Source organism: Nuphar pumila, chromosome 1 (genome assembly GCF_984573655.1).
Source record: "Nuphar pumila chromosome 1, dmNupPumi1.hap1.1, whole genome shotgun sequence".
NCBI classification, from domain to species: Eukaryota; Viridiplantae; Streptophyta; class Magnoliopsida; order Nymphaeales; family Nymphaeaceae; genus Nuphar; species Nuphar pumila.
The window spans coordinates 181581372-181602300 of NC_143249.1; the positions used below are offsets into that span (position 1 = coordinate 181581372).

Sequence of the window (20929 nt, forward strand, 5' to 3'; positions counted from 1 at the left end):
GCCATCAAAAGCTGACGAAGAGTCTAACATAGCTGGAGCAATAGACGGAAAAGATAGCCCAAAGTGCTGTGGTTGGACCGAGACCTAGATAGACCCAATCTTGACAGCATTGAATGAAATCGCCGGGTTGTGGAGATTGTCAATCTGCACCCATGGCGAAAAGGATAATTTTTGGAAAGACCGTTCAGGATTACGACTTGCCGGATGACACACCACCCCAGAAAAATCTTTAGAGACTAGATTCATCCCCGATGAATGAGAATGAGGGGTTAGATCGTCTTCGCTTCCAGACTGGGTGCCGACGAAAGAGAAAAGATAAGCCACACTTATAACAATCACAACGTTTGTGAAAGTTCAAATAAAAACAATGAGCACACCACCAATCCCCCGAGGCTTGGCATGACTCAACTGGGATCTATAACTAATAGCATGGAAGGAGCTTAAGCTCGGAGAAACAAGCAGAGGAAAAACAAGCAAAGCCTTAACAGAGCACGCTGAGAGAGAGAGAGAAGCTATGTTCCTGCGGAGGTTCGCGCGGCCATTGATGGCGAAGGTGAAGGAGACGACGGGGATCGTGGGGCTGGACGTGGTGCCGAACGCGAGGGAGGTGCTCATCTCCCTCTACAACAAGACCCTCAAGGAGATCCAGGCCGTCCCCGAGAACGAAGGCTACAGGAAGGCAGTCGAGAGCTTCACCTCCCACCGCCTCAAGGTGTGCCAGGAGGAAGAGGACTGGGAGTCCATCGAGCGCCTCATCGGCTGCGGCCAGGTCGAGGAGCTCATCGAGGAGGCCAAGGACGAGCTCACCCTCATCTCCAAGATGATCGGTTCCATCCCTCTTTCTCTCGTTCCTCTTTCGTTTTGGCTCCTACCCATCTTCTCTTTTGTTGTTTTAGTTCTAACGGGCTCGATTTGGGGGGCCTAATTCGCCTAATTTGAATGTTTGTGGATTACCATTCTCGTGAAATTGTCACTTTGAGGTTTTTGGATTGGTGGTTTGCGTGTTTTTGACTCGATTTTTGCCTGATTTAACGTTTGGGAATTGGTGGTCATGTGATTTCCTGATGCCCTGTTTGTTGATTTGGTCCTTTTGATTGTTTAGTTGAGATGTGTTGGCTGTGAATGAAAATTGTAAATCGTGAGTGCATTTGAGGTTTTTTCTTTAATTGATGAGTTAGATAATCTAAGCTTGATGGGATTGACGTTTAGGAATTGGTGGTTTATGTTTTTGATGAACTTTCAATTTGCTAATTTAGTACTTTTCGTCCATTCTTTTTGACGGGTGGTTTTAGAATGAGATACCGTTGGTTGCTGGAATGTGAGTGGAGTAATTCTTTTGGTGGTTTAGGCTCCGTTGGGAGTCTTGCATTTGAGGTGATTTTCTGTTCCCCCAGCACCCTCTGCCATTCGTGAGTAGTGCATTGTGGTTTCCCCAACACTTCTGTTGTTTGGGAGTAGTGGTGTTGCCAATATTGAGTATCAGGTAGCCATGAAAGAAGTCAAGAAGAAGAAGAATACGATGCACAAAAGAGGAGGCAACAAAAGAGCTTCGTTAACCCTTCAAAGAATGAATGAATAATACATATAAGATACACAAAATGACTATACACTAATGCTATGTTACAATATTACCCCTCCAAGATAGACATATATACAAGCAAGATGGTAGCACACGACTATGGTGATATATAAATTACATTCCTCAAAACAACTTGAGATGATGAAAATGTGATCATTCCAAGTTTGAAGAGGAATGGTTGGAATGTTTTCAAAGGAAATCTCTTAGTAAAACAATCCGCTACTTGATTTGCAGTTCCAAAATATGCCAATGAAATGATTCCATCTAAGTAGGTTTGTCGGGTGAAGCGACAATCTATCTCTGTGTGCTTAGTCCTCTCATGAAACTCTGGATTCTTAGCTATCTGAATAGCACCCTGATTGTCACAATGCAAGACATTAGCACCCTCAATAGCAACTCCCATGTTCTGCAATAGCCATCTCAGCCATGTAATCTCTGTTGTGACTTGGGCCATAGCACAATATTTTTCCTCAGCTGTGGACAAAGCAACCCTTTGCAAGGGCATCTGATAGCTCCTGAAACCGAGTATAGAAAGCCTGAATTGACTCATTGTCTTGTCTTAAGCTCTTCAATTCCGGTTCAAGTTGATATCTTCTTGCCCAGTTGGATTGCTGATACACTTGCTTAAGATATGCCCATACATCTTTAACTGCCTCAAATTTTATAATGTTCATAGCGATGTTCTGCTCAACTGAGCCCAATAACCAGGACTTTACTTTGACACACACTCTCTCTCTCTCCATTCCAAAATTACCATGTCATAATTAGCATATGCCTTTTTGGGGTTGAGTTTAGTACCATCAAGGTACCCAATGTAACCAAAGCCTCTAACAACAGTTTGCATAAACTTAGCCCAATAGGCAAAATTTGTTTCGTCAAACTTGACAGAACAATCTGTATCGAATCCTCCATATTAACACCAACCCCCAACTGCAAAATATGTTGCTGCATAAGAAAACCATAACAACAAACCAATATCCAAAATAGTGTGTACAACAGTACACTGACACGAATTTCAACACAATTAGTTATATTCACAAGAGCCTTGCACACTATCTCTAGGTAAACATTAATACCAAAAACATATCAAAAGCACTTCAATCAGTCCAAAACCCAACTAAGACTACATGATATGGCAACCAAACACCTCTAACACCAATCTGCTGCAATAATAACCCAACTACAACAGTCAAACCAAGATGTAACAGTAAAAACACTGTTACCGCCACAATAGGGATGCCAAAAACACGATAAGTCTCCAAATGACCACATCAGACCACCAAATCACTTCTGAAAGCTTACTAATACAAAAATGACTTGATTACACCCTTTTGGAGAGATTCAAAACCATTGATTTGATCAAAATGAGCAAAATCCCCAAATCTGAAACCTATTAGGTGTGATTTTCAGAAAATCTTGAAAAAATCATAGAAATTTCAAATATCCGTCAAATAACATGATTGCTGATTGGTTCAACTCCTAAAATCATGATCAATTTGAATATTACCTCAGATGGGGATGAATCTGCCTCTCGTGCGACCAAAGTTGATGTCAACAGTATGCTCTTCGAGGCAGGCTATCAATGACCAGAATGAAGTCTTCTACCTCCAATCTCCACTCTCACAATCCTTTAAGAGCTTGAATATGATTCTGATACCATATTCAAGGAAAGAGAAGGCACAAAGGGTGGAGTCTCAAGAGAGATGAAAATTAGAATGGAAAAGCAAAAGAGATACAACATATAGGAGACGATCCCCTTTGTTACATTAGAGGACAAAATTAGTTGACCTCTAACCTACTGAAAAAAATACAAAAGTGCCTTTTATAAATAATCTTATATACACTTGAGATAGGGTAGCACCAAAGATAGTAATGCATGCTATACAATCATATTACACTTCTTCAAAAAATTCAAATTAGTGTGCCTAAAACAGTTGCAAAGGCTACATATGGAGAGACAAGTATGTCTGCAAGAAAGGATGGAATACATCAAGGATTAGCGTTAAACCCATATTTATTTGCATTAGTCACTAAATGCAATGACATCTTTTATTCAAGATGATGTCCCTTGGTGTATGTTGTTTACAATTGATGCAGTACTTGTTAGCCAAGATATAAAATATATACAGAAGAAACTAGAACTTTGGAGGAATATTTAGGAAGAAAAGATTTAAGAAGGTTGGAGGAAGATGCTAGTTAAGATGGAAGATCTTACAACATAAAAAATGGAAAATTTTTTGATGCCTAGGCTTTGTAATTGATACGAGTTCGGGTGCCACTCCATACACGTATCGATCTTCTCTCAATTCAAGGAGGGTGAGGGCTTGCAAATCTCTATCTCTAGGGCCAATTCTCAAAAGAGACTAAGAAGAGAGAATTCTTATTAAATGAATGAGTGAATTACAAGATACATATGGCTTATATAGCCTTTAGAACCTTACAAGAGAAGCTAGTCAATGAACCCGAAATACATCTATACATATCCAAACCTAATATGAACCCAAAGACCCACTATGGACCCCTTTTATTTGATGTGTGAATCCCATTCACTCCCATAGCCATATACAACCCTCTCTTGAGGCAGACCCAACATGAGGTTCACATCAGTAATTCAATAAGATTGGTAGGTTTGTGAAAGATATCATTAGTATGTTTGTGTTGGTTGGATGCATTGGAGACAAGCTAATGGAGTATTGTGTGATAACTGATAAGTGAGTGTATACAACTGAAATGATGTTTCTACATGCGAATAGTAAATCGATACATGGTGGTATATCCTTGTGTCCCAGTTTTGCAAAACTGCCATGTCATGTCGAGCATGTTTATTTTGTGAGTATATGTTTTTTGTCCTGAGCATAGTCATCTGTATCATTCAAGATGATTTCTTGCCAAGGGTTTTCTCGAAGGGATTTAGAATAAGTGATTTTTCTCCAATGAATCTTGAAAAAATCTCGGGGTTTTAAAAAATTTTGAAATATAAAAAAATAATGTCTTTTGTATAATTTTCTTGGAAAAATATAAGGAAATAAGTCTGAAAAGTCTTTAAATACAACAGAAATAAAAAATTTTGGCTTAAAATATATAAAAATAAGTTTTTAAAAAAAATATCATGATATTTTTATTTCTGGCGATATTTTGAAAACATTGCGATATTTTGCCTGTATTATTGGCTGACCTGAAATTGCCAATAATATCACGATAATTTCAAAATATTGGTGATCTCAGTGACACTGGTTCTGAGTTGATGCATACTTGAAGTCCAAATAAACAAGGGTTAGATATCACATATTTAACTTAATCAAAGAAGCTTCTCTATTAGTACTGACTTGGGTATATTCTTTACTATGGATAAGTACCCTGGATTAAGCTATAACACCAACTCTGACATGAGCTTCCTGTCAGTTCATTCATCTGTCCATCCTCTATAAAACTCAGGTGATAACATGATTTTAGATTGAAGAATTATGTGAAAATCCCTCTTTTTTAAGAAAAGAAAATATTTCTTGTTGAGTCAATAAAATATCAACCAAATTTATTGGATTTATAGGACATAAAAGGAACTGGCATTCTAAGGGATCTGCCAGAAAGTTACTTGGTTAACTATATGTGATTGGTATTATACTATTATTTGCTCAAAAATGACTACTACACATTCTTGGTTGCGTATGGCAACAAACCAGTGTTTTCTGCCATAACAGATGGATATGAACTCTCTCTCTCTTAAAGTTGATCCTAATGAAAAGGCTCTAATGGAACATCTTGTAGGATACTCAGTCCCTCCCAACATTATTCTTTCTGTACATGAGGTAAATACAGATGGACATTGTGTTGTTGGCCTGAAGTTTTAGTGATCTGGTTCTACAAAAGTGATTATTTTCTCTTCATAATACCGCCATTTTATGCTTCTATTGCCTTCTGTTAACTCATATTCTACCATGGTTTTTAGTTTATTGTTGTGGATGATCCAACAATCATTGGAGATGTTTTTGATGCTTAGCCTGTCAATGAGCAGACTTGGCGCAATTGCTTTCTTAATTCTTTGTGATGACCAAATTGGATTTAAGCATGAATTTTAGGCTATGTTTGGAAACTGGTAGCTGGGATGAGAGTTAATGTATTTGGTAAAAACTTGGTCAAACTGCCTTTGTGGTGGATGTTTGGAAACTGGTAGCTGGGATGGGAGTTGCATTTGAGTTGGGAAGTGAGGTCCTCTCTTTGTATTTGTACTAATGAGTGGTTTTGGTACTACCACCTTGCCACCTTCTCAAATGCATAAACTGCCTCGGACTGCCAGTTTCCAAATGGAGCCTTACATTGGCATGAAAATATTTCAGTTCATAGTGACATTTTTTCTTCACTGTGTTTAGTATGTTGTATGATTATGTCTTGTATTCTCATTCTGTTGTTTTTTTGGCCTTGCTGATTGTCATTTGATAGATGAGGTGGTTGAGAGTCATCCTGGTATTGGTGGTTCACATTGGTCATGTGTCACTTATTATATTAAGTAATTTTTCCATTATTAGAATAGAATACAAGAGTGGTTGCTCGTGAATTGCTATGGTCCTCCAATGTTTGATTTTCTTTTTTATTGGGGATGGTGTACTCTGTTTGTGCTTTGCTGTTGCTACAAGAACAAAAACGCCTCTTGGATTATCAGTAATAGTACCTATATGAGGAAATGATGCATAATGATTTTTATACATAGATTGTCCCTTTCGGTGTAGTTCTTTATGGGGTTATTCCCTTTTATGCAATGTGCATTGGTCTTCCCTTCATTTAATTCTAGTTTCCTTAACGTACACTATTGGTTATGGGTGGGAAGGAGGCCGTCAGTGTCTTTTATATCTTTTTTTTACCAGATGTAAAAAACAATTTGTTAGAAATATATAGAAACATTTGCAGGAACTGTTATAAAAACAAAAATAGTAAGGTAAATTGAAGCCACTAAAAAAACCCACCAAGGGCTTGTGAACATTTGGAAAATCTCAGAAGATGTTGAATGGAGAAACAGTTTTGTCTTTGGGTGTCAATCATGAGATCATACCAAGTTAATCACAAATCATTCTCTTAAGAAAGCAGCATACTTTGAGCATTGTGCTTCATAAAAAACCTGAATATTGGTGAGTGCCGTTATTGTCATCATTGTTGTAAACTATATTGAATGACATCCAAAAACTCCTGAATGATTGTGGCTTTACTCTAGTTGGACATATCAGACATGGAGGGTGGGGGGATGGCAGTTCATTATGAGCAGCAAATGAGATAAATGGCTACGTGACAAGATTCATCCACCAGTTTGGAATGCCATTTGCATGCACTGAGGAGATTATGGCTTTGACAGGTCCAAATGTTATGGAACTTCTGAACGTCCTTAGCTGGTTGGGAACTTATGCACGAGTGACTCCATAAGCTTTCGTGCTTGGTTGGGCATAACTTTAATTTTTAATTGATGTCCACTCCTCAAGACTCTCCACTCCCTCCTTTGTATTTAACCTGTTTACCGTCCGTGTTTCATTAGTTTAGGAGATGTTCATTTCCTGCAAACAAGCTATTTTCCCCTTTGCTTTCCTCTTTATCTCATTCAAAATCATTTGCAAGATCAATTGCTTGCTTCGATCACACCATGCTGCAGATGAATTTTGTTCCAAGGAATAAGTTGATTGGAATTCTGTATTTGAGTCTTCTTACCTTGTTTGGATGCTATGTATATGTTCATGTCTGCAAAAATCAGACTTCTTAATCTGAATTGTTCTACATACATGATTGTGGCCGTCTCTCTCTCTCTCTCTCTCACACACACACACACACACACACACACACACACACACACACACACACACACACTCTCTTTTTTTTATTGGATAGCTATGTCACCTGGGTACGGGTGCGGGTATGACACGACAATTCCAAAAAATATGGGTACGGGGACACAGCTATATATATATGTATATATATTAAATATCACATAAATAAAAATAAATTCAAAATAAACTGAATATAATCTATATATATCTATGCTATATCTAAAATATATATTATATACTGAAAATCTAAAATTATAAACTGAAAATATAATTATAAATTATTAATTGAATACAAACTTGTATGTACGGAGGGTAAAATGGCGTGTCGACACGGGGACACGCGTGTCAACACGGGTACAGAGGGCAAAATGGAGTGTTCCAGGTACCATAGTTGGATAGGCAAGCTTGGCAGCAATTCAAATCCATGATCTAGGAGATTTTTTTTTTATCTGAGAGCTATCTGTGGACTTCTTGAGGATTTGGTGCTCACAGTTTCTTCTTCATGGTTTGGTTGCAGAATGGGATCCCTGGGGTGTCCCTGAAGATTACGAGTGCAAAATTGTCGAGGATGATAGACCTATTCCCAGCCATGTACCACATCATCGTCCTGTTCCACTTCCAGAAGAGTTTTACAAGGCACTAGAAGCAGCAGCTTCTGTCAATACTGTCACCCCAACTATTGAGAAAAAGAGTGATCCAAGTATTGAGTCAGGTACTGAGAAGAGTCAGCAGTCAAGTTGAGCAGTATCACTTGCTGCCAGCATTGATTTTGTCTTGCTCAAGGCCTTGTGTGACTCCTTTTTTTCTAGTCTAGTGTGGTGGAAGAATGGGTTTTGAAGAGGAAACAACTTTCTTGCTTTAATAATAACATTCAGGCTGTGGTTAAGAACAAATCTTATGTTCAGTATTGACTGGTTCAGTATTGACTCAGTATGTGGCTTCATGCTAAGATAATAAAATTTCACCTTTATTGACTCATTTAAATTGATTTTATTTTCCTTGCTGCAATTAGCAAGTACATGATTTTAGTTGAAGATCTCTAGGTGATGATCCTGTAACGTAATAACCAAGTTCATTTGCAACTGATTTTCTGTTGATTGAGTCATCAACTACTTGTTTAATCCAATCCCATATCTAGTAGATTTGTGGAAGTCCAAAAGCAGCCTTCTCAACACACACACACACACACACATACACACACACACACACACACACATTAGCTACAAATTGTATGCCTCGCCACAAATAGGGCTGGTAAAGGAGAAAGCTTGAAGTGGTCAAGCTTGGCTCATTACTGTGGCAAACTGAGCCGAATTTGAGCACATAATGATCTTGGAGCTAAACAAGCTGAGCTTGAGATGTTTTTTTTTTACAAAAGAAAAAGAAAAAGAAAAACTGTTTGGGAGCTGAAAGTAATGGGATTATAAAAAATTACAGTGTTTCAGAGCTGGAAGCAGTAATTTTATCTCTAAGCCTATTGCTTGCAAAACCAAATAATTCAATCATTTGTTGTACGTTATATCATAATATTCATATTGCTTAACGACCTTATCTGAGCTACGACATGTTCGGCATGCAAGCCTATTTTACAAGTTCAAACGAGCTCTTTACTAACTGAACATGAGCTGAGCCATGAGCGGCACCAGCTTGTTTCCCATCGTTACCTACAAATATCAGTCCTATGCAACTATTACACGATCTGCCTGTGTGGTTTAGTTGCCAGTGATTGCAATGAGAGAAGCCCGATAAGACTACAACCTGTTGGTTGATAACTGCAGGAGTTGCCCACAAGGGCTCCTCACACCTGGCTAGGTGGGATGGCTTAAGGCATTGCTGAAGGATATCGCGACTTCAATACTTGGGGGTGACTTTCCTTTTGGGGTACCCCAGGAGTTTTACACCGCGGATACCAAAACAAGGCTACAGTCAATGTGGCACCTCTCGACTCGGATTCAGGTTGTCCGAAGTCCGAACCATGACCATGGTTTCTCCTTGAACTATATTCAAGTCCAGATGTTTTGAACTATCATGGTTGCTCAAAGCCATTCACTGTCGAATCTGTTCTATTGTGTGCAGGGACATAAACGGGGTTGGACCAGAACTAATTGGTCTGTAACTGGTCTAAGTTCTAGTAGAAATCTTTGCACCATACTGATGAAAAAATCTGGTATATACTGATTCAGGCCATGACTTCAAAACCATCTCATTGAGCACATTTTTTTTTTCAATGAAGAATGGAGAAACTACCCTCAAGATCAGAGACCTAGTGGCGCTGGCTAAGCCTGCCATACTTAGGATGACTCTGTCCCGACAGTGTTGCACCCTTTGCCTCAGGCAGTCAAAACCATCTCATTGAGCACGTCCTTTTTTTGTAGCTTAATTGTTATATACTTACAAATGGTTGGAGCCAGATCTAGGGGTGGCAAAACCTGACAGGACCTGCCAACCCGCCTCTTAGGCGGGTTCGGGTTTGGAAAAAATGAACCCGTTTAATAAACGGGTCGACCCACCTAACCCGTTTATTAAATGGGTCGGGTTCGTGTTAGGGGTATGCCAACCCGTCTGACCCGTTTAATAAACGGGTTAGGCGGGTGGGTCAACCCGACCCGTCAACCTGACCCGCGAACCTGAGAACCTGTTTACCCGACCCAACCCATTTATTAAATGGGTTGGCGGGTCGTGTCGGGTTACCCGTTTATTAAACGGGCCGGGTTCGTGTTTGCCACAGCCGACCCATTTAATAAATGGGTCGGGTTCGGGTTGAGGTATGCTGACCCGCCAACCCGACACGATTGCCACCCCTAGCCAGATCCAGTATGAACACTGGATGTAGATACAGGAACCAGTATGGCCCTACAGAGTAAGCATTATGTTGGTGTAGGACGTGCAAATGAGGTCCAAATTTTGTTGGACCCAATCCTGCACCATCACTGGGGACCAACATGCACCAGCTACCTGGTGTGCGTCGCAACCCACATGGAATGATTGGCACATATCAACTCACAAAACGGGCCAGATCCAACATGTCTTGGACATGATATGGGTCCAACCCATCAACAATTAAATGAGTCATTGATTCTCTTTAGTATTTATCTTGTGGAAAATGATGTATAGACACCTACGATATACCTCAGATATCAGAACCATTGGTTAGATCTTTCATCTCACCTGCAACCATTGGATCCATAAACACTGAAATGGGGGTCCATGGATAGGTAAGTGCAGTATGTGGCTGTGACTTGAACGGGTCCCACAAGACAAAATATGCCCCAATTCTCTATTTTTTTTCTCGGCTAGGCTAAGGCCCGGGAAAAACCCCTTATCACCAACCGCACATTAGTAGGCCCTCCAGTTGGTAAAACCCTTGAGGTCTCCCTGCCCATCAAAGAGTGCTCCAAGCTCTCTCACCAAAATCCGATGGGTTTTGAACTTGTTATGTTGGTGACATTCACAATTTGCACCTACTAGATGAGTGGAGCCCTTGTGGGCACTGCTCATCCTTAATTTGCCAAAGGTCTCTCATGTGCTGCAGGTAGGGCTGGTAAACGAACCTAGCAGCTCATGACTCGGCTCGGTTCAGCTTGTCACAAACTGGTTAGTGAACGGTTTGTATAGTTCACGAGCCGAGCCACGAGCATCTCGTTTAGCTTAAACGAGTCAAGCTCGAACACAAGGTGTTCAGCTCGGCTCAGCTCAATAATAATGCTCGTATAAATAATATATATATATATATATATATATATATATATATATATATATATATATATATATGGATAATATATATTTTGTGCAATATATAAAAGGAGGAATGCATAAAATATATATAAAAATATAAATACTATATATAAATAACATGAAATGTTTTTACATGAGCCAGCTCGTGTTCGGCTGGTCTCATAAAGGGATGAGTGGAGCCCATGTGGGCACTGCTTATCCTTAATTTGCGATAGTTGTGCAGGTGGTGATGATGAACAACCACAGCTGAGAAAGTATAAGCTGTGATTGTTGGTCACAAGATCAATCCTAAGTGAATCTAGTTTTGAAAAATCTAGTTTCTCAAAAAAATATTGACAGTATATATAAGCATATAAGATATAGGGGTAATGTTTGCTAACGTCGTGGGTAAGGAACCCCCTAATGGAGAAAAAGTAATATTTTTATTTTTTTTCATCTTTTTTGCACGTGACTAGGGGTATCAACAGGTTGGGTTTACTCGGATCCAACCCGTACCAAACCCTATAGGGTCCGGGTATGGTGATAAATAAAAAGACCCGATTAAGATCCTTTGGAAAGAATCCAAAGGTCCAATTAATACATGGACTCGGGTATAATTTGTGAAATTTAGACTCGGGCCCAACCTGAGTTTTGATTAAGACCAGCAAATTTTCAATGTAAAAATGATAAAAAAATATTGTTTTACCGGGTATGGCCCGGGTCTGGTTCATGTAGTTCTTAGCGGGTTCGGGTATGATTTCTCTTAAGGTGGGTCTGATTAGATCTGGGTGCGAATCCGATACTATACTCGAAAATCAGAACCAGGTCTGGTTATACCTGGGTCCGAACCAAACACGACCTGTTGACACCCCTACATGTGACCCTCCAGATCTGATATACATATTAAATTTAGTAGAAAGTGACTCATGTTTTTCTGATGTATATGATCTGCCTACAATATTCAAATTTTCAAACCTCAAATAAATATATATTTATGTCAAAAAACTATGATCGAAAGATGGATTCCTATTATTTTTAGCATGCTAAATACACTGTCAAATTTGGTTAAAATAACCTCCCCTCATGAGTTCCAACTAAGGGGTTCTCTACCACTCAACCTACGATGATGCGAGCCAAAAATGACTCGGTCAACCCTTGGCCGAACCCAGATCCGGTTCACAATCCACGTGACAAGAAGATTTCCGCACGTTCTTTTTCTTGGGTGGTCACCACGTGTCGAGTGGTGATTGGAAGGAGAGAGAGAGATTCGATCTTGAAAAGCTTCCAACATTGAAAAACCTAAGAGGTACCTTTCCATACACACGTGCTCATACGGGAAACGATACAACACAAGATGGGATCCACTCTGATGGAATAAAAGCAAGGCCGGAGGCCGCGACTCCAACGACGGAAAATCATTCCGTCCGCCGGAGAACGGAGATCCCCGTCAAGATGGTTGGTGGGCGGTGGGCAGAACCGGCGGTTTATGGCTGAGGAACCTCCCCACAACTCTGGAGTTGAGCAGTTTCAGTGCCTCTTTGGAGTTGATGCACCTTGGTGTCTTGTACTGGTTCACAGAGGACCCCTGAGAGACACAAAAATCCATCAGAGAATCAAAGGAACCGTGCTCCACCACCCTGATCTCCAATGGCCCAATGGATTTCTCTCTCACCCTGCACCTCTTGTACACATAGTCAAGGGAGTCCTCAATCACAGAGCAGCACTCCTCCATCACAGAGGAAACCAGCTCACTTGACACAGTGTTGCTGCAGCCCCTGTTCTTGATCTCCCAGAACAGAACATAGTGGCCCGGAATAGTCGACGCGTCGGCGCAGCTCGTGTACTCGGCCAGCATGCATCCCAGAGGCTCCAGGAGCTGCTTTGCGCGAGTTACGGCGGAGAGGAGGTCTTCTTCGCTCGTTTTGTCAGTGTCTATGCTCAGCACGACGTTGCGCCGGTGGACGAATTTGAATTGGGGAGCTTTGTTGTGGAATCCGGTCACCATGAGGATGTCTCCGACTTTGTACCTGTATAGGCCTGAACCAGTACAGTGACAGATGATTTAAGCTGCTGTTCATGTAAAAAAAAATCTATTTCACTTAAATTTGATCAATTCTGATGTATTTATGGCGAAAACCCATACAAATTTGAAGTTAATCTACATGATTTGATATAATTCCGATAACTAGCAAGTTCTGTGATTACAATAAATCATTTTAAAAATTAAAAGGTGATGAATGATCCAATTTTGGAAGACCACACTGGGGGAGCCTATAGATGCAGGGAAATGATTACCTGTAAATGTGGTGACAATGAGTTCATAGTAATGTCCAATTTGTACATCAACTAGAGCAACTGCTGCTTCTTCTTCCTCCTTTTTAGGATATTGGTCAGTTTTCTGGCGATTGTTGCCAGTGATGCCATTGCAAGGAAGACTACCAATTTCATTTTCATGGCCTTTTGTCACAGGGAGAAACTCAAAGTACGCCATATTTGGAAGCAGAGTATAACAAACGTCCGATGGCTTGCTCAGAGGTTTAAGGTTGAGACCAAAGTAGCATTCAGAAGATGCATACATTGTTGAAACCAGTGGTAGTCCCCCACCATAAAAGTCTAAAGTTGGTATATACTGAGCCATGGATCCTGTAACGATGACGTCGACATACTTTGTTCTAGGCCAAATTCTCTTGATTATTCCTTCCCAAGATTTGTTGCTGCATTCAGCTTGAATCAGGTTTGCAAGTTCTGGATTAGGTCGTTCAAGGATGCATGCAACTGATTCTCGGCATCCAGCATCTGTGATCCAGTCACTAAGACTCCCTGTTCTTATGTTCAGGCACATCTCTTGCCAATTATCCTCCAAAAATTTGATTGCACGCAGGAATGCCGATGCGAACACGGCACCGACTCGAAGAACTTGATCTCTCTGCCTCAACCCGCAAAGCAATTGACAGTACATACTCTGCCTGTTATCAGTGCATAAGATAGTCTCATCTGGGCTTGTATACACATTACACTTGTTAAAGGGCCTATTCCTAAAATTCTTGCTCTTGTAATAGCTTGTTAGAACTGGCCTAGCCATTAAACCAGAGCGAGTTTTGGTTTCTAGTTTGATGAACAAGAAGTACATGCCTTTTCCTTGGTCTAGTCCAGAAATGTACCTGAAACAAAGAAATTCAATATCAGAATCGGCTCAAGAGAGAGAGAGAGAGAGAGAGAGAGAGAGAGATATCAACATTCCGTTGAAACCGACAAACAAGACAAAGAACACATAAGCCAAAAAATAGACACAAAATACAGATAGAGAGAGAGAGAGAGAGAGAGAGAGAGAGATGCCTACCGGTTCATCACTGGCACAAGCAGATCATACAAAAAGGTTTTCCTCTCCAAGTCTTCGGCAGTTGATGGCATCATCTTTGGCCGTCCACCAGATGTTCCGGAGCTAAATTCAGATGCAACAAAGTTCAAATATCAGTATTTACCAACATAAGAAAACTCAAAATTGACGTCGAAAACCGATGATACCGTACCTTGTGAGGAGTTCAGAAATGGGTTCAGAAGAAATCAAATGAGAAGGCTCCCCATTTGCAATTCTGTCAATGTAAGGCTTGATTTCTTCATAATTCACAATGGGGACCTTCTGCTTAAAGTGGTCTATACTACACTCCTTTGACAGAAACCTCTGCAGGTACTCTGTCTCTGAGTTTCTTGTTATTATCTCCATAAGAACCTGTTGCTGGACTTTGTCCGCATTTGTGGTCAGCTCCTCTATGAGCCGAAGGCCAGCTTCATCATCTTGACTATTGAATCTTAGATCCACCTTATAGGTCGACCTTAAGAATCTTACATAAGTCAGTCCCCAACAAGAAAAACAGAGTTTAGAGAAATTATGGAAAAGAGAAAGCAATACCAAATATCAATCTCCACACAATGTTCACAATTTCACATTTGCAAACAAATGGAAGATCATAAAACACAATGCAGGATAAGAAAAAAGAAACCTGATGGAATATCTCATGTTGGTGTTTTTGGTCTGCAATCTAAACATTCTGGTCTCACCCGGTTGCTAAAGGTGGCATCAAATAAATAGTGAGGGAGAGGAGGGTAGTTTGGGAATCTGTGGAATTCGTTATAGAACCACAGGTAGGGGGTTGCAAATGGGTCGGATCCAGGAAGAGGAAATTTTCAAAATTTGGCAGTCCTGGATCTTAACGATTGACTTTCCAATGCATTTCGAGATCCCAAACCCGACCCGTTTCAATCCCTAACCACATGAAAAGAGCAGTAAAGAGCGTCCTAGATGTCGTCCTAGATGTCCTACTCACGGGGTTGTGTCTGTTGCCTGATGCACAGCCTTTTAGGCCCACCCGATTGGGATCCAGTGTTGAGCAAAAGGCTGGTAGTCTTTTTCACTTGAGTTGCTGAAAGTGTGCACAGGTTTTGGGGAGCAAACCTTGCTGTGATTGCAAGTTGATGTTGCAACATTTTCTACAGTGACAAATCTGTGATTGGAAATGATCGCCATACTTTCATGGTCAATTATTCAATTGTTGTCATCCAAAAATATTTCATTGATAGTAAGATTAAGACAATAGATGCCATTAATTGCATAAGAAAGAGTTGTAGAGTTTGGTATGTTAAAATTGATAGCAGGGTTTATAAAAATAAAATAAAATTAGAAATGAATATATCATAAGTAACTTAAGAGTTAGATCAATAAAAGATAAAATAAGCTAAGGCCATTTAAGATGGTTTGAATATGTTGCACAAAAACCTCTTAAGGTGCCGGTAAGATAGGTTGACATGGTACAAGTAAAATAACTTATAATAAGGCACTAAAGACTTGGAAGGAAGCAGTTAGTGGTGACATGGAATATTGTAAAGTGATCGAAGTTTTAGATGTAGATAGACAAGAATGAAGAAATAAGACTGGCAAGGCCGATCCCATGTAGTTGAGATAAGACTTGATGAAAATGATGATAAAAGGGTTGTTAGAAGCAATAAACTAACTGCAGAAAATTTATTTGAATTTATTGGCTGTATTGGTCCTCTTCAATCCAGTCAGATTTCTCAAGGGTCTTGAGGTTAAGTGTGAATTCATCTTGCATTTGTTTCTTTTAGCGTGACTGTGAGTATACAAGAGCAAACTGAACGTGTCCCTTGAGACAATGAATGCTGAAATCGACTGTAAATAGATGTGATCCGGCTACATTATTTCTTACATGCAGTCTTTTAGCTATAAAAGTACAAACCAAACATGTCCTTGGCAAATATGAGAGGACAGCTCCTATGACCAACTAAGGCTTAGCAATGGACAACTCAGTTGTGGCTACATCCTCAAGATGTGTGGGCCATTTAGCCTATCCAAAAAAATAAAAAAAACATGTGTAGGCCATGTTGATTTAAATAATGCTGAACAAAGAGAAGTCAGGATAAAAACCACACTAACAAAAAAAGGCAAATTAAGAAAGAAAATGAATCATTGTAGGAAGGTTATAAAAATTGCGAAGGTTGAGGTGACATTGGATAGTCATGTGCCTGCTGACAAGGTCTCAATAGCTGAGTTGTGGACAATTCTAAATAGTTTAGTTTGAATTGCCAACCTAATACTATAATTTTAAATTTGTATGAATTCAATGTTGGATAAGATTCATTGTAAATTAAGATATGAGTTTAAAATTTGGATGTTTAGTATGAATTTGAACTGTGAATGAATTCGAGTCGCATAGATTCAGTAAATAAACTGTAAGTGGTATTTTGTATGGATTCTGTAAATATATTCTATAAATGATGCATTTTGTATATGTGATCTGTATACTTGATTTTATAAGAATCAGCCATCGAAGTGTTCAATTCTGACACATGGGTGGGTTGTTATAACGCTAAAAAAATCAACGGTCTGTAAAAATTTGAGCCTCCAAATTTTTTTTTTCATCAATATACCTGATGAAGGTGTGGATTTCTTATAGATCGACCATGTCCAACACATTTATGGGGTCGAAACTGCAAAAAAAAAAAAAACCAAAATAGCAGGAAAAACCAATTAGCACATTTCATTTAGAACTTTCCTATATATATATATGTGAGATAAGTATCTGACATAATATATCAATGAGAAACAATCAACATTGTATTGTCCTTTTAAGTGAATCTAACCTTATAAATAAGATTTATATGGTCTGGTCAACTTTTAAATTATTGAAATCTCATGTGTGTACAGGTTTTTTTTGGTGATTCAAAAATCAACAGCCATAAATGCACAAATATTTTTATAATTTAAAAGAGGTATTTTTGTAGAAAAAAACATGAAAGGTTTGATCTCTAACAAATTAACCATGTTGAGCAGGGTCAGGGTCAGGGTCAGGGTCAGGGTCAGGGTCAGGGTCAGGGTCATTGTCAGATTGAGTCAAAACAGCTGGAAACTGAGTTTCAATTCATTGATACTGTGCACATCCGCACCAAAGACTTTATATATATATATATATATATATATATATATATATATATATATATATATATATATATATATATATATATATATATATATATATATATATATATATATATATATATATATATAATTTAAAGATCAAGTGACAACATAAAAATTTTCATGGTGTGTGGCCAAGAACAAGAATCCAATCAGATTTGGGACACTTTGAGGACGAGTCACACGCATCATGCGTGTGGATGAGGACAGGTACCATAGAAACGGATATGAATCGACCATCTTTGTGGCCTAAGCTGGTGTCTGTGCCCACTTGTCTTCCGTGAATGAAAACAGACAAACGAGAAGCACTCCTGCACCGAGGGAGGGGACACCCACCTAAAGGAGTAGTCACTGTTTGTCTCCTCACACTTGACACAAAGAACCATCTTCTGTTTAAGCGTGCACCTTTGCTTTTGCGTATAAATTATAAAGCACCGGCATCATACTCTCTGCCACCATGAAATTTGTGTTTCTGTGTTGCTTTGTTTGTGTCATAGTTTTTTTTTATTTTTTATAGGCAAGCTGGGATTAGGCAGACCCCTATCAGTAGCCCCATGTGTCAGAGGGATTTGAACCTGGGCCCTCAGCTTGGCACAGGGCCCCGCTTACCACATGGGATACCACCTGCGTGGTCTTGTTTATTTCATAGTTACTGGAAGCATCTTGCTATAAGCAAAAACTAGCTTTTTTAAAAGCTTATTTGGGAAGCGAGAAAGTCCTAGTTTCTCCAAAAAGGGGAAAAACTTTGGGAAACTCGCTTTCCAAATACGAGAAACTCATTTCCTTTTAGCGGGAAGCTCACTTCTTTCTTGTTTTTCAAATAGGCTCTTTTTTGCTTTCTTAATCTTTTCCTCTCGTTTATTGTCACTTTTGACTCATTTTCCCTACATTTCATTTGTTTTTCATATTAAAAACTAATAATTTTTAAAATAAGCTTTGCTTCCGGCTGCACTTTATATAGCTTTCTACGCGAAGCATGTTATATGTTTCCCCTCGAAACACGCAGGTGCGTGTTCTCGGGTCTGAATGAGTGCCACGTATGTAAACACATGGGGCTCATTTTCCTGTGTGTGTCAGCATCACTTAGCATCGGAGTATGGTGCATTTGCAAAGACTTAAGTACCCTTTCCCGCCATTAGCGTCATAAAATGATGTTTCGAGTAAAAGACAAAAATATCCTCCCGCTAGAAAGGGTTAAAATCATCATCGTTTTTGCCCTAAGGAGTAAACTCCTCTGCTTTAACAAGAGCTCCTCGCAATATGTTGCACTAAACGTTCTGGATCACCCTTTGGCGATGCACCATCTGCAGTAACAGGAGCTTCGATTGATGATGCACCCTTTGCCGTTGTCTGCTGTCATCGGAGCACCCTTTGTTGTCGTCTGCTGTTGTCGGAACACCCTTTGTCGTCGTTTGCTATTGCCAGAGCACCATTTGCCGTCATCGTCGTCTATTATCGTCGGAGCACTCTTTGTCGTCGTCTGTTCGTGAAAAATAATTGAACTACCAGAAAAATTAGCATTCTGTCTATTGTTCATCATGATACAAGGGTGCAAACGTCGAACTGAGTAGACAAAAAATAACGATTTACAGCAGAGATAATGATGGCAACGTCAAACTGAGTAGAGTAGCGATTTATAATAGAAATCAGATAAGAGAGTAACGATTTACAGTAGAAATCAAAACAGAGAGTAACGATTTACAATAGAAATCAGATAAGAGAGTAACGATTTACAGTAGAAATCAGATAAGAGAGTAGCAATTTACAGTATAAATCAAATCAGAGAGTAGCAATTTACAATAAAAATCAGATCAAAGAGTAATGATTTACAGTAGAAATAAAATCAGAGAGTAGTGATTTACAGTAAAAATCAGATAAACGAGTAGCAATTTACAATAGAAATCAAATCAGATAGTAGCGATTTACAGTAGAAATTAGATAAGTAAGTATCGATTTACAGTAGAAATCAGATCAGAGAGTAGCGATTTACAGTAAAAATCAAATCAGCGAGTAACGATTTACAATAGAAATCAAATCAGAGAATAGCGATTTATAGTACAAATCAGATTTTTACTGTAAATCGCTATTCTCTGATTTGATTTTTACTGTAAATTGCTACTCTCTGATTTGATTTCTACTGTAAATCTCTATTTTTTAATTTGATTTCTACTGTAAATCGCTACTCTTTGATTTGATTTCTATTGTAAATCGCTACTCTCTTATCTGATTTCTACTGTAAATCGCTACTCTCTTATCTGATTTCTACTGTAAATCGCTACTCTCTTATCTGTTTTTTACTGTAAATCGTTACTCTCTGATTTGATTTCTACTGTAAATCGCTACTCTCTGATTTGCTTTATACTGTAAATCGCTTTTTTCAACAGAGAGAGAATAAAAAAAACCATGTCAGCTCAAAGAGAAATCTTATTGCTTTTTTCAATAGTTACAAGAGAGAAAGAAAAGAAAGAATTTATACAAGGCAAGAGTGACAACCCTAAACCTAAACAAGTTGGGTCTGATCCATAAGAAATCGAGTCTCAAACATAAGCCCCAAAAAAAAATCTTTTGGGCTCCCTCTTCGTGCAAGGGCGAAAACTTTGAATTAAGCTCCACAACTCATCAGACAGGAACGAGAAGGCGGCCATGCACTGTAACACAAGCTAAAAACAAAGGCGAAACGTGTAAATCTATTTACGGGGAGCGGGAGGACATTTTCATCCAACGCATATCTATCTTATCGGAGGACATTTCCATCAAAAGCATATCTATATTTTTTATATGTTATTTTATTATAAAATCATCGTGGGCAACATTGGCATATGAATTATCACGGGTCCCAAGATATTTCTTCGTACACAAAGGAACACGCGAATTTGTGTTTCGGGGAGAACACACACCACCCTCAACTTTCTATGTGTTCTCTTTTTATTTTTCATGTGCTTACAAAGTCGTTTCTCGCTTTTTGCTTCGTAATACTTGTTAACACTTGCTTCCCCGCTTCTGCCTTATGTACTGCTTCTCACATCCATTTTGTTTCCAAGTAACTATGTTTTTTTCTTTCTTACCTTCAATACGTGTGGCTCAACTTCAATAGGCCTGAGGAATGAAGTCATAACTATGGGGATACGATCCAATCATCGCCTAACTCATACTCTTTCTTAGATTCATTCTTGGGATCTCATTGTTGCAAGTTGTTTTGATCAAATCTGATCACGAAGATAGATTCAACATGATCAATTTGATTGGATGAATCTTTTTAACGTGAGAATATGATTTTTTAATTAATAAAATTTTAGTATTTTTACAATCATTGATTTTTGAATCATTGAAAAATCTTACACG

General features: G+C 39.0%; 2 protein-coding genes across 2 annotated transcripts; one reads left to right on the plus strand and one right to left on the minus strand.

Moving 5' to 3' along the window:
* Positions 1-423: 423 nt before the first annotated feature.
* LOC149851552 (putative NADH dehydrogenase [ubiquinone] 1 alpha subcomplex subunit 5, mitochondrial) lies at positions 424-8367 on the plus strand. The gene is made up of 2 exons (XM_090015354.1): positions 424-827; positions 7901-8367. Exons 1-2 carry the CDS (start codon positions 515-517, stop codon positions 8122-8124), a joined length of 537 nt encoding a protein of 178 aa, XP_089871480.1. The 5' UTR covers positions 424-514; the 3' UTR covers positions 8125-8367.
* A 4001-nt stretch (positions 8368-12368) lies between these two features.
* LOC149851553 (indole-3-acetic acid-amido synthetase GH3.17-like) lies at positions 12369-15130 on the minus strand. The gene is made up of 5 exons (XM_090015358.1): positions 15099-15130; positions 14628-14939; positions 14438-14539; positions 13393-14258; positions 12369-13134 (listed from the first exon to the last, which is right to left on the minus strand). The coding sequence occupies exons 1-5, from the start codon at positions 15113-15115 to the stop codon at positions 12545-12547; spliced, it is 1887 nt and encodes a 628-aa protein (XP_089871484.1). The 5' UTR covers positions 15116-15130; the 3' UTR covers positions 12369-12544.
* Between the last annotated feature and the right edge of the window lie 5799 nt (positions 15131-20929).

Bases quoted from the DNA above. Each gene is read 5' to 3' on its own strand.
- LOC149851552 (XM_090015354.1), top strand. From the start codon at position 515: ATGTTCCTGCGGAGGTTCGCGCGGCCATTGATGGCGAAGGTGAAGGAG. The intron at 828-7,900 runs GTTCCATCCCTC...GTTTGGTTGCAG, and splicing joins CCTCATCTCCAAGATGATCG to AATGGGATCCCTGGGGTGTC.
- LOC149851553 (XM_090015358.1), bottom strand. The intron at 14,259-14,437 runs GTAGGCATCTCT...TCTTTGTTTCAG, and splicing joins CTTGTGCCAGTGATGAACCG to GTACATTTCTGGACTAGACC. The intron at 13,135-13,392 runs GTAATCATTTCC...GTACTGGTTCAG, and splicing joins CATTGTCACCACATTTACAG to GCCTATACAGGTACAAAGTC.